Raw genomic sequence first — 12,958 nt, 5'->3', positions numbered from 1 at the left:
GGCTAGTCCTTGGTACCTTTTAATCAATAGGGAGAAACTAAATTCTAGATCCCAGACCCTAAGAGAGCTGGGGACTACAATAGAGCTGAACAGCTTCTATGGTAAACAGTTGTCTGAATCCAGACATCTTAGGAACAACTCCATCTTGCTGGCTGGATCAAACAAGTTCAAGTTCCCAGGCCTAGGGACAAACTTCTATCCCACTTTTCCAAATGTTTTCTCTGTTAACCAGAAGAGAATATAGAAATTGCTGTTATCTAAACCAAGGTGTTTAAGTTGTAAAAATATACAGCCAATTTGCCAGTTGTGTCCTAACTACAAGCAGCAGACCACCTCTTTTTGTTTGTTTTTGCTTTTTGTCTCCGTTTCACTGAACTCCAGACTTAATATCTAGGAGAATGAATTAAGGACCTTGAAGCCAGGTGCCCTGGATACGGCCCAGTCTCCAACGGGTACTCCCTTGCTTTCCCCACAAAGTCAAAATATTATTAAAGAACACTGCTGCTCACCCAAGCCTCGCCTCTCTTGCAGTTTCGCCCTTTAGAAATGCAATACAGTCTCTTATCTGGGACGCAGGAGGTTCAGACCCAGCACTGGCCGCCTCCCTGAGCGCTCAGAAAATAAAACTTTTGTTTTTCGGCTTCCGTCTGGAACCCGAGTCCTGAAGGTCGCTACTTCTGGTTACAAGATTAACAAAGGGGATGTAGCTAGGTGCCTGGATGCCCGTCTGGTACAGGATCAATCCTCGCAGGTAGGAAGGCAGCTATTCTGCTTTCTGTGACATCACTTTCTACTTCTCACGGGGCACATAGCCACGAGGTTCAGGAAATGGTCCCGGTACTGTAGATTTCGAGGACGAGGGTGGGTGGGTGGCTGGGGAGAATGGAAAGCGGCCCGGGAGATGAAGAGTCTACAGCATCCTGGGCAGAGGAAGACAAGAGACCTCGCGTGATTCCTCGAAAACCTCGGGATTTCCGGGCAGGAAGTCAGAGGGCGGGCGCACGGTGGCTCTAGGGTTTAGAAACTGGAGAAGGAGGAGGGGGATTTGGCGGCTTGAGCGGTCCAGGATCAAGAGCAAGGGAGGAAGCAGGCTCAGAGTTCTGGCCGGAAAGGGGCCTGGCATGCTAAAGCCAGCCGTTGCCAGGGAAAACGGAAGTGGGTGGGGTCCGGCCTAATTTTTGATTGACAGGACAACATCAGGGGCGGTAGTATTTCCGGACAGGCTACGTAAAGGAGGCGTGGCTTCGCTTTGATTGATAGGTCTCGAGGGCGGAGCATGAAGCTGATTGGCTTACCTAGGAAACAAAGGGGTTTTGCTCTGGCCCTTAGGCCAGGGGTCCTGGTAGAGGTGGTGTTTTGCCCCCACTTCTTCTCCGATCACCGCGCCCCCGCTGACTGTTTAGAGCGTGTACCTAGCTAGGATTTGTCCTGAGAGCTTGTGACACGCCCTATTGCTAACTCTCTACAGCGTTTGAGAAACTGGTGTGGAAATAGAAGGGAAAGACAGGAAAGCTCCCCTCCCTCCTCAGATGACCTGCCAGTCTTTGAGAAGGCCAAGTCTTGTCTGCAGAGCACAGGTAGTTGTTATAAAACATTCTCACTAATTTTGTCGTGCACAGATTGCTTCGCTCCTCCACAAACGAGTTTATCTTTCATGGATTCGTCAGTAAAAGTTCAAGACCTCTTTTCAAGGCTGTGCCCGAAATTCCAAAGCTTAACTGCTAAAAGAAGCTAGAATTGGCCCTGGCCTCTGAGGCTTGGAAGGAGGCCTTGGTGTGATTGGCAGGGTGGAATGAAATTGAAACTGGCCACCTAAGTGTCCCATATATAATCAAGAATGGGGTTATTTGCTTATGCGTGCAAGTTATAAAGCTCAAATTTGGAAAGCCTGTAGTGGCTGCGGCTTTTTGTTTTATTTTTGATACTGTATTGAAAACTGAGTCTAGGGTTTTGCTCATGTTAGGCAAGCACTCAACCACTGAAGTATATCTCTCTGTTTACTTCAAGAAGATGTCTCATGGAGTTGCCCTGACTGACCGACCATAAAATGGCTCGTGACTCAGACTCTCCCAGGTACATGCAGAGCCAGCTCCAGGCTTCTGGCCTAGCTTTCTTAGTAGTTTTAGGAAAAGGTTTGTGTATAGTTGTGGTCCTGTCAGGTTTGCTGGTCTGTAAACAAACTGGGTAGGGGAGAAGGAGTTCCTGAGTGTCAGAGAGACTGGGTGTGGCTGGCAGCTGGCATATGAAAGGAGGCACTGTGGTGGGGTGTCACAGCTCAGCTGGAATCAGGCCCCACCATGTCCCTCTGGTCTTGTTTTTCTTGTTGCTCGCTTTCTTTCTTTCTTTCTTTCTTTCTTTCTTTCTTTCTTTCTTTCTTTCTTTCTTTGTTTATTTGTTTTTAGAGACAGAGTTTCTGTAGCTCTGACTGTACAACTCACTCTGTAGACCAGGATGGCCTTGAACACAGAGATGTGCCAGCCATGCCTCCCAAGGGCTGGGATTAAAGGGGTGCACCACTATGGCCAGCAACTTGTTGCTATTTTTGCTTGTTATTTGAAACAGGGTCTCATGTAACCCAGGACGGCCTCAAGTGTGTTATGCTGCTGAGAGTGCCCTTTCTAGCTCTCACCGCCTGTACACAAGCACTCATGTCCTACCTCATCTTCTCCGGGGCAGGAAAATATCATAAAAGTAAGGAGGCCGACTCAACAGAAAGAAAGAACTGATTCCTAAATGTTGTCTCTCTTCTCCTCAATCTCCTCTCTCTCTCTCTCTCTCTCTCTCTCTCTCTCTCTCTCTCTCACACACACACACACACACACACACACACACACAATGAAGAACCCTGGGGGTGATGGAGGGATCCTGTCGGGCCAGTTGCCACAGTGACCTGGTAAAGACAGAGGATGTCCCAATTCCCTACCAGCTTCGCTCTAATGAGCAGGCGCTTGCTGGCCTCCTCTTCCCTCTGTAAAGATTTCCTAGAGACCGAGGTCACCACCCTATGCCAGAGTCGTCAAGGAAACCAAAAGGCCATGAGCTTCAATTAATATATATGTGAGCAGTCCTCTTAGTGAAGATAGAAATGAAGCCAAGGGTATAGTTGCTAGCCAGAGGACCCATTTTGTAAGCTCAGAGAGCCCTCTACTGGGAGATGAGACTCCCTACAGACAGTAGGGGAGGGTTTGGGGAGGAGCTGAAGGCAGGAGAATCTCCTGGACACTTCCTTAGACAAGTGGGATGTGGAATAACTGAAGATCAAGAACCAGACAGGATTGCAGTTTATTGACACCATGACGTGACAGCTGTTGTCACTGGAAGAGGAGGTTAGTTTAAGTGGTCTCCGTGGATGTCACTGGGGACCCCATTCACCTTTTAGCTAGAGGTCATGGATTTGGCGTGGAGATATAATTCTATGCCCTGGAGTCAGTATCACCCACACCATTCCCGAACTCATCTTCTATTTGGTCCAGCTATTAGAGCCTGGGTCCCTCTTCCTTTTGAAATTAAGGGCAGAGGGAGTGCAGTGCCATGTCTTAAGAAAGAGACGGGCTGCTGGCAATGGTGGCACATGCCTTTTAATCCCAGCACTCACTGCCATAGGCAAGCAGATCTCTGAGTTTCAGGACAGCCAGGGCTACCCAGAGAAACCATAACTGAAAAACAAAAACAAACAAAAAAAGAAAGAAAGACAGACAGACAGAAAGACAGACAGACACATTCAGACAGAAAGGAAGGAAGGAAGGGAGAGAGAGAGAGAGAGAGAGAGAGAGAGAGAGAGAGAGAGAGAAAGAAAGAAAGGAAAGAAAGAAAGAAAGAAAGAAAGAAAGAAAGAAAGAAAGAAAGAAAGAAAGAGAGAAAGAAAGGAAAAGAGAAAGAGGGCACTGGGGATGTCGCTCAGTGGTAGAGCAGTTGCTTAGCATATATGAAGCCTTGGGTTCTTCCAGAGACGGGGTAGATGGAAAGGAAGGAGCTGAGGGGGGGGGGGTGTGTCTAAGAAGAGTCAATGAAACACAGAATTACCTGTCTTGATACTGTACGCTTGAGGCCTGTGTTTAAGCACCGGTCCCACACCAGCCCCTACAAGTGGGTACGGGTGGTGGCAGTTCCTGAAGGGAATGCTTGCTCTGCCTGTGTTGTGTGGCTTTCTGATTGGGGGAGGAATTGGAAGTGTGGGATTTCTGAATCATGACATGACTCATCAGAACAGACGAAGAATGCTCAAGATGGTCTCTAAAAGCACCCACAATGCAGTGTGGAGAGCAGTGCAGGCTACTGACACCCCCATGGTCCACCAGAAGAGAGGAGTGGAGCCATTCTAGGGTGTGGGGTCCAGCAAGCATGAGCCCCCTGCCTCCCTGATTCCACACTGCTTCCTCTACCAGCCCACGTCCTGAACCAGCTTTTAGAGCTGGTTCAAATAGCTGTATTTGAAACCTGAAGGGTTAAGCTCTGGGTGGCCTACGATGTTCTTCAGTCCCTGTTCTGGGATCCTGGGGCTTATCTTGGGCACAGAAGGCTAAGATGCTATCAGAAATGACTTAGCTAGAGGAACAGTTTAGGGAAGGAAGTCTCACCCATAACCAGGCTTGCTGTTAGGTGGGCAGGAGACTGAGAAGAGAAGACAAATAGCAGGACATCCTAGAACAGCATTTCTGCTCTTAGCTTCCAGGATGAAATGTATAAACACATGTGCTGCATATGTGGCAGTGCACACACACAAACACAGGAGGGATGGGTTTTGTGACTTGCTCTTTGAAACCAGAGAGGAGCGGAGAGGCTTATAGGAGTGCCTCCCCCAGTCTAAGGTTGCTGGTCTCAGTGGCTGCTCCCCACATCAAGCCCCCTTGCCCAGTACCCAGAAGATAAACAGGTGGTAGCATTGCAAGGTGGCATCAGAGAAGCAGCCTAAGGAGGTAAGGACAGGGACAGAGGCCGACTCCCCTCAAAGCCCCTTGTTGTAGTAAACCACATCGATGCTGGGGTTTTGTGCTTGGATCTGAGCTCTCAGCTCCGGCTCCAGCCTGGTCACATGTATGGAGCTGCAATAGAACAACACAGGCTAGGTAAATATACTCCGGGCTCAGTGTCTCAGACCCAGGAGCTGGCTTCCCTCCACTCCCCGGTGAAGAATCTTCCCTGCTTTCAGAAGGGCTGGCTCACTGTTACCCCACCCCCACCCCACCCCCCACCCCGGGCTCCCAGATGCTCCTGTCAGACCTCCCGGGAACACACTGCGGGCCTGAGATGCAGAGTCCCGGGCAGAGATTCTGGTCAGGTCCAGCGGTGTCACTCACCTTCTCTGAGGGAACAGAGCGCAGCACAGGGGTGTGGCAAATACCAAGCTAGAGAAGAAGAGCACAGGAAATGTCTGTGACACTGACTTTTGTGTCCCCTCCCTGTACCCCACCTCACAGGAATAGCCCCAGGAGTGAAGCCTTATTTGTTTGTTTGTTTGTTTGTTTGTTTGTTTGTTTGTTTTTGAGCTCTATCCCAGCCATAAAGGTTGGAAAATGGAGTCAAAGGACCATTCAGGGATGTTAAACTCAGTCCTGATATTAGATCCTGTCTGGGGAAAGAGCCTCTTGAGCATCAACCCAAAGCCCCAGGATCAGAGAGCAACAGGATCAGGGGTAAAATGGGATGCAACTCCTGGATTGTACCCTAGAGTCTACTTGTATGGGGTCCTCTGGTGAGTGAAGGCTGAACCCCTCAACTAAACTCTTGACTTTCAAAGGCAAGAACCCCTAGAGGTCCCCCCACCCTTCCAACACATGCGCGCACACAGATTTTGCACTATGGGTATCCATTGGAACTGGATATATGAACAATGTTATGTAAGCATCTCAAAGATAGTGCGCGCCCACCCACACCCAAAATGATAATGGCTTTCCCATGTGCCCCTACTGAACCCTTTGCAAACTTACCAGAAGCCTACCAGTCCCACCTGCAGGGGCGCCCCCAGCCAGGGACGGCGCTGTGGGGAGACAGAGACAACAGAATGGCTTGTGTCCCATTTTTTCCTAACTCCATCTACCTTTCTGCACCATGGTTCTAGCTCGGCAGCCCTTGTTTCTCCTCAGCCAATGAGGGGCTGGGACCTGCACAGGGCAACCCCTACCCCAACCAGACCTGCTGCCTATGCAGTTGTACACTCTTGCCTCTCAGAATCGGTTTCCATGGTACTCGCTGATCATCTTTCTCTTACCTCACTTTCTACAGGGAGCCTCCCTTGAGCCTCTTCTCACTTCCTGTCGTCCCAGTAGCATAAATATGTCCCTCTCCACACCCTCCTACATCCTCTTCAGCCATGACGACCATTACTCTGTCCTTCAAATGTATCAGGCCATCCTGTCCCTGGCCCTTTGAACTAGCTGCTCTGTCTGAAACACTCACCTCATTCCTTGGATCTCCCAAGGCCTGTGCTTGACTAAACTGTCCCCCCGGATAGTCTCAGTTACACTGCCCCACTGGATTCCTACAAAACACACATCGTAACTTACGATATGTTTGATTTTTGTTTGTTTTGTTTTGAGAAAAGTCTCACTGTGTAGCTCTGTCTGGCCTGGAACTTGCTATGTAGACCGGGCTGGCCTCAAACTCAGAGATCCACTTGCCTCTGCTTCCAGAGCACTGGGATTAAAGATGTGAGCCACCACATCCAGCCCTATTGTTGGCTCCTTTATTGGTTTCTGTACTTGACTGGAAGCCTTGTGGGGGCAGGGTCCACAGCCATGTTTGTTCTGTTTAGCATGTCTGGTGTGCAGTCAGCGCTTACTACTGACTGGTGAATAAATGACTTGATGAATGAGCTGGAGACTGTATTCCTGAGCCTTGCTTCCCAAACTCGTTGGTGCATTCATGAGTATGTGTGTGCACCTGTTAGTAGGGATACAGTGCGTGACATCATGAGTATGCCATCAAGCCTGTGGATGACAGTCATCTTGTGTATGTCAGAGACCTCTGGAGTTAATCTAGTTTCCTCCAGATGGACTCCATCTTCTTCCTTCTGTCTCCCCCTCACTGTTCCTTCCCTCCAGCCCAGTCTTTCCTAGTGAATGAATGGAGGCAGGGAAGGACCACAAGTCTTAGACTTCAGTCAGGCTGGACAAAGGACTGGGGACAGGTCATTTCTCCCTGACGACAACCGTTCTGGGACAGAATAGGTAAAAGGTGAGTTGTTTACCTTCAGGAAGTCTTTCTTCTCCAGAGTGTTCATGATCACCGGGGGAATGGCTGGGGGGAGAACAGTGCAGTGAGAGAGATCCTAGAGCAAACTGCAGGAGCCTGAGGGAAGGCCTCCTTCCCAGCTCTTCCCCTTCTCCCCAGACTTGCTGACTGAGTTATCAGGAAACCCTGAGACCCACCCCCCCCAAGCCCTCTTCTCTCCAAGCCTCCTGAGCTCCACCCAGCCATGCCTCACCCATGGCGGGAATCGCCATTCCGATTCTTGATATCACCACCTGGAAGATTCCCTGTTTGGCAGCAGTCACCGAGTGGCCAAGCCTCTGACCAGCCTCATCAGTCACTGGGATGCCCACCTGCAGCTCCCTAAGAAGAGAAAGAGGCTGGGGTCAGATTATAGGCAGCAGATCTTGGGAGCCCTTTACCTTCCCCACTCAAAGGCTGGTTCTGAACTCCCAGGGTGTAGGGTAGATCCCAGAAAGAATAGATAGATGCCTGTGCTAGCCCTGGCCAACCACGAGACAGGGGTAAGTTTTGGGTCATTTAGTTGGTTGAAGAAGAGGTATTGGAGAGGAGCCAGGGTGTAGGATAATTTCCAAGGTAGTAGGATCCAGCATGACAGGAACAAACTACCTTGAGTCCAAGATACACCAGGATGCCCCGGAGTAGCCCAGGTGGGGTTTCTCCACACGGCATCCCAAATAAACAAAACTGGGGCTGGAGAGATGGATCAGATGGCTTAGCAGTTAAAATCACTGATTGCTCTGCCAGAGATCCTGAGTTCAATTCCCAACAACCATACTGTTGCTCACAACCATCTGTAATGGGATCTGACGCCCTCTTCTGGTGTGTCTGAAGACAGAGACAGTGTACTCACATATATAAAATAACAAACAAACAAACAAACAAACAAAACTATTAAGAATATTGTGTGAGCCAAGTATTTAATCCAAGCACACAGAAGGCAAAGGCAGACAAGATCTCTGAATTCAAGGCCAGCCTGGTCTACATAGTTAGTTCTAGGCCTATACAGAGAAACCCTGTCTCAAAACAAAACAAACAAACAGGCACATAAGAGTTTTATAACCAAAACACTGATATCAATACTGCCCGAAATGTGATTTCCTTGATGGTGGCATAAGACAAGTCAGGGTACATTTGAGCTTACTGAAAGTCACCTTCAACCTGACTATCAAATGCAGTGTTCCTTCTCATTCAAGTCATAGGGAGCCGGTTTTGCTGCTGACCCACACCTTGGCCCTATCAGCAAGTTCCCGGTAAAGTGCCCTTGCTAAAACCCTGTACCCTTCAGTCTCACCTCACCTCAGGACAAATTCTCACAGAATGGGAACTGACTGTTCTCAAACACATGGTCAGTATAAGCCAGGGCCCAGCCGCTCGCATCCGCTGATGGAGAAGACTGCTCCTGCCCCCAGCTGGTCTGCAGGACCATGTATGCCCTGGACAGTCGGACCTGTGCCAGGAGCCAGGACCACTCACCTCTGCCTCATCAGGGGGATGTTGATGCAGTTGGCAGCGGCCACAGCTGCAAAGGGCACGAATCGACCGACTAGCGGGGGCAGGTGCTAGGGGAGGAAAGGGGGGTTCAGTGACTCTGGGGACCATGGGTAGAGAGGAACTCAGGATGGATATGGAGAGCCTCTTGAGAGGGCATCAAGGAGGAAGACAATGGGTAAAGGATTCATGAGAGGCCAATAGTGGTAGGGAGACTTTACCTTGGTGAGAGACTTGAGTCCCAGAGCAGTAGCCACAGCCCCAGTGGTGGCACTCACATAGGCTGTCCCCAACTGCCTGTGGAGGAAAGCCTAGGTCACAGGGAGAGATGAGTCCAGCCCGAGTTTCCTTTAGGGACATTACAGGTTTCCAGTGCAGGGGGTGTCAGAGGGTAACCTCCATTGAAAGCCCTCCCCCGCTGCAGTAAACGTCTGTGAAAGCCTTCTTCCTTCTTTAAAAGGGCAATGGATCCCCAACACAGATAAGTTAAGGACAAAATAACAAAAGGACTGAGTGCCCTCAAGGGGGGAGGTGAACAGAACTCGAAGCTGAAAGGAGAGCGGAGCCACTGGCACAGGGGTCGTGGGGACCAGGAATGGCTGGGGATGGGGGACACTCACTGCACAGTGATGGGAGCATCGCCGCTGCGATTAGAGTAATTCACAATAGCATTGAAGGACTGATTGACCCACTGCCAGAACACCACAGTCGGAGTCTTCCTGAGGGTGCAAAGATGGACTACTTATACTGTCCCTCCACAATATTCCCCCATCCTTGAACCCCCAATATTAAAACCCTCAAAATTCCTTAACTCCTCAAGTGAGACTTAGCTCATGGTCCCCAAACTGGCCCTCATCGACCTTGCGGGAACACCTTACACAGATGGAGGCTGGGTCCTGAGAAGCAGAAAGGATGCTCAAGTATTCTCCCACCCACTGTCCTTGACCGAAAAAGGTGTAGAAAGGAGACTTATAGTCACCCAGGCATGCTCTGGGCATAGCGCTCAGGAAGGGGACACAGGATAAGGTTTACCTGTAGAAGGTGAGCATGCAGCCAGTAATGGTCATGTTCATGGGCACCTGGGCTGACATACGGCCAATCAAGACCACCTTCTCCCCCGTGTCCGGATGGAATGCTGAGTCATACACGTATTTGGCTCGCCATAGCTGGTCCTCAGTGAGACCCGGGGTTGCCACACCAGCCCTGTAGAAATTGGCAAGAAACCAGGAGGCTGTGGCAGGGGTCAGACCTGCCCTTCTTGTCTCTGCTGCTTGCCTCGGGGAACTCTGGGCAAAGGATCAGGAAGTTTGGCACCCAACCTCTGAGTAAAGGACCTCTCTGTCCCCTGGGGATGTCAGAGCGTCTTGTAGGTGTGCCTACTCTATTTTCACATCCTTGGTGGCCCCACATTTTCTCCGGGGTCACAGTGATGGTGGTTTGAATGACTGGAGGACATTCCAAGAGTTAAACCTCCCAAGGAGGATTCCTTTTCTATCTGCGTGGGACTCTCTTTGTCCTTGCACAGTGAACAGCACTGGGAAGTGTCATTACTAAGGATCTGTGACCTGCAGAGCTGCCACCTACCCATAACACACAGTGCTGTCCCCTCAGCCCAAATGTCCTCAGATCCGCTGAGCTAAAGTGCTGCGTCACAGTGGCGTGATTTGAGGCAGGTTCACCTGTAATTCTGCACGATGTTCCGGGAAGCTTCCAGCTGTTCCCCGGACAGCAGCAGATTTCGGGGATCAGTGACTGTGAAGAAATGCCGGGCTCTGCCTAGAAATGTGCTTTGGTCCCACCGAGGTTCCTGGATGTTGATATTTAAGGGCAGGTCACCCATCTTCTGCAAGGTAGCAAGAATAAGGGTCAGGTCCAAGGACTTCCTTCACTTGGGAGACACTTTGGTGGCTCTGCCTTGGCCCCAGAAACTGACCAGTGCTTGCAGGTGCTCAAGGTCACTCCAGATCCATAAACAAGGGTGGGGGAGGAGTTGTTCCCTAGGTAGTGTTTTAGCCAGGAACATACAGCCACTTAAGAGCCGGAGGGAAGACCAGAACCAAGAATATAGCTTTCCTGACGCTGTGGCCTGATGCCAGATTTACGTGTGTGTGAGTGTGTGTGTGTGTGTGTGTGTGTGTGTGTGTGTGTGTGTGTGTGTGATTCCCCAGCAGCAGCTAATCTGGGGCAGCTATCTTGAGCTCCTGCTATAGGAGCACAGAACATGGATAACACACCCAAGCCCTTTCCAGCTTCAGGCCCCAGCTGCCCCAAGACTTAGATAAAAACTTCCAAGGCTGTTTGGAAAAATGACAGAAGGCAGCCCACACTCAAGCCCCTGATTGGAGGAGACATTAGGCACCTGAGGGCTGATCCGTACCAGATCTCAAACAGCACTGGAGTGGCAGCCATTTGTGAACATGTGAGCACCCACATAGCCTCCTCAAACCCACTTGCTTCCACTCCTACACAATAACTCCGGGCTCTCCCTGGTCCTGGGTTGAATAGAACTGACGCAGGCACCCACCCAACTCTCTCTGAGCCTCAGAAAAACCTCAGGAAAGGGCGAGATTCAATGGATGCCCCTCCGCCCAGCACAAAAAGGAATGCCAAGAACAGCCATCTGGCTGTGTTAGGCAAAAATCCTGCAGAGTGACTAATACCCTCCAACCCCACTTCCTCCCTCACAGTAGACACCGTCCCCACCCGACTTTCACATACTTATACACAAAGACAGGCACGCCCTCCCCAGCACACAAACAGGTTAGAGTCACACTGTATACACTAGTCAACCAACCAGAGTACCGTTACACACACACACACACACACACACACACACACACACACACACGCTCAGCCATATCTATCAGTTGCAGACATTTGAAAGCATGCCTAACACACAGCCTCAACCAACCCCTCCTTGTGCCCTACAGATCCTAACAGACCACGCAATATGGAATTCCCATAAGAGAGAGCACCTCTCTCAAGGCAAGCCTTCTGTTCTGAGCCCAAGCCCTCACCCCTCCACTTTGCTGATTCCCAAGGCAGCAGGCACTCACGCTTTCCGGGGTTTTCAGCCTCTAGAAGCTCTCAGACCCGCCTTCCTCACCGCTCTCCGCTTTCCTCCCAGCCATCACCGAGACGTCACGCGTGACGCTGAGCAGCAGGGAAGGGCGGGGGCTCCCTGAGCTCGTTCGCCTGACCCACCCCCCCTCTTGGCAGAGTTCCGAGACAGTGGATGTCCAGAGTGATTCTCCCAGACCAGGCCGTTGAGACCAAACCCGACCCAGTCCTGGGAAGCAATTCTGGCCTCCTTCCCAACCAGGGAGAAAAGGGGAGGAGCCGCCCCACTTGCCTCCTTCGCTTGCAGTCCCTTAGCTTGCCTCTGGAGGCACCCACCCCCGCAGCACCCAGTCTAGGTGCACTGGGTGCGGGTGAGCGGCGTGGAGGGCGGGCCTCTGAGGGTGCAACGCCCGGAGGGATTCGGATTACTGCTTGTTTACTTGATTGCTGCCTTGGCAATGGACTCTCCTTGCTTGCACCCTGGTCTGCTACTCCAGGTCTTAGAGGCTCCTTTTGCAGATCCTCGTCATTCGCATCTCTTTCCAGCCACATTGTTGTGGTATCTGTGCCCCTTTTGTGTTCCCAGTCCCCTTTGCCACCTAATCCCCAGCTCCACTGTGCCAGCAATTTTTTGTACCCCCAACACTTATCCGTACACAAACTGACGCCCCAGTCCTAGGGATGTGCACGGCCAAAGTTTCCCGTGATCTCTGCCTGCATCCAAGCAGGCGCATCAGAAAGATTCTTCTCCTAGTGGCCTGGGATCAGCTGCTGTATCGTGCGGCCTTTCCAGAACAGGGTGTCTCCGAAGGTGAAGAAGGCATTACACACACACATCCCTTATCCATCAGCACCCAGGGCACAGCGGCGACACAGCCATGTTCCAGCTTTCCTTCCTGCTGATCTCAGGCTCAGGTTCAGCTCTTTCGTTTGTGACATTCTCCCACAGAGACCTTAGGGATGACTACGGAAGGGATGGCAATTTCAGGAAGCTAGCGTGGCCCGGAGAAGACGTGATTCTAGTAGCCAGTGGAACCCAGCCAGTTCCAGAGCCTGGGTTCCAACGACCAGTTGGGGTTCAGAGTTGGGGCGGGCAGAGCCCAGAGGTATCAGACAGGTGAGAAGCTACAATCCGGACAGGCTACCAAAGGTGCTAGAAGAGAATGACTGGCGGTCTCAGCAGCCAATGGGATCCCAG

At 51.0% G+C, this 12,958-nt stretch overlaps 2 protein-coding genes across 9 annotated transcripts in view; one reads left to right on the top strand and one right to left on the bottom strand.

Annotated features, from left to right (window-relative positions):
* Window positions 1–1,013: 1,013 nt before the first annotated feature.
* Window positions 1,014–12,958, top strand: part of Pdzd7 (PDZ domain containing 7) — a 31,727-nt gene continuing 19,782 nt past the window's right edge. The window contains exon 1 of the mRNA XM_006526537.4: window positions 1,014–1,577. The gene's annotated coding sequence lies outside the window, so the exon portion shown is untranslated. The remainder of the gene's footprint in view (window positions 1,578–12,958) is intronic.
* On the bottom strand, window positions 3,264–12,874 carry Sfxn3 (sideroflexin 3). Of its 8 annotated transcripts, none has more exons than NR_155547.1 (11): window positions 11,757–12,071; window positions 10,380–10,543; window positions 9,733–9,903; window positions 9,321–9,415; window positions 8,922–8,997; window positions 8,686–8,771; window positions 7,424–7,551; window positions 7,187–7,236; window positions 5,928–5,977; window positions 5,298–5,345; window positions 3,264–5,042 (listed from the first exon to the last, which is right to left on the bottom strand). NR_155547.1 is itself a non-coding variant. In XM_006527493.3 (11 exons), exons 2-11 carry the CDS (start codon window positions 10,538–10,540, stop codon window positions 4,946–4,948), a joined length of 966 nt encoding a protein of 321 aa, XP_006527556.1. In that variant the 5' UTR covers window positions 10,541–10,543; window positions 11,718–12,874; the 3' UTR covers window positions 3,264–4,945. The 8 variants fall into 8 exon arrangements, 7 of the variants coding, with proteins under 7 accessions (XP_006527556.1, NP_001349308.1, NP_001349309.1 ...); XM_006527493.3 differs by having other exon boundaries at window positions 9,321–9,419; window positions 11,718–12,874; NM_001362379.1 differs by having other exon boundaries at window positions 9,321–9,419; window positions 10,285–10,543.

The sequence above is a fragment of the Mus musculus genome, chromosome 19, assembly GCF_000001635.26.
Source record: "Mus musculus strain C57BL/6J chromosome 19, GRCm38.p6 C57BL/6J".
Taxonomy (NCBI): Eukaryota; Metazoa; Chordata; class Mammalia; order Rodentia; family Muridae; genus Mus; species Mus musculus.
This window is presented reverse-complemented; position numbering and strand designations above follow the sequence as displayed.

Excerpts from the sequence above, each read along its gene's own strand:
- Sfxn3 (XM_006527493.3), bottom strand. The coding sequence starts at position 10,540 with ATGGGTGACCTGCCCTTAAATATCAACATCCAGGAACCTCGGTGGGAC. Across the intron at positions 7,237-7,423 it reads AATGGCGATTCCCGCCATGG|CCATTCCCCCGGTGATCATG; the intron begins GTGAGGCATGGC and ends TTCTCCCCCCAG. Across the intron at positions 5,346-5,927 it reads GTGGGACTGGTAGGCTTCTG|CTTGGTATTTGCCACACCCC; the intron begins GTAAGTTTGCAA and ends CTTCTTCTCTAG.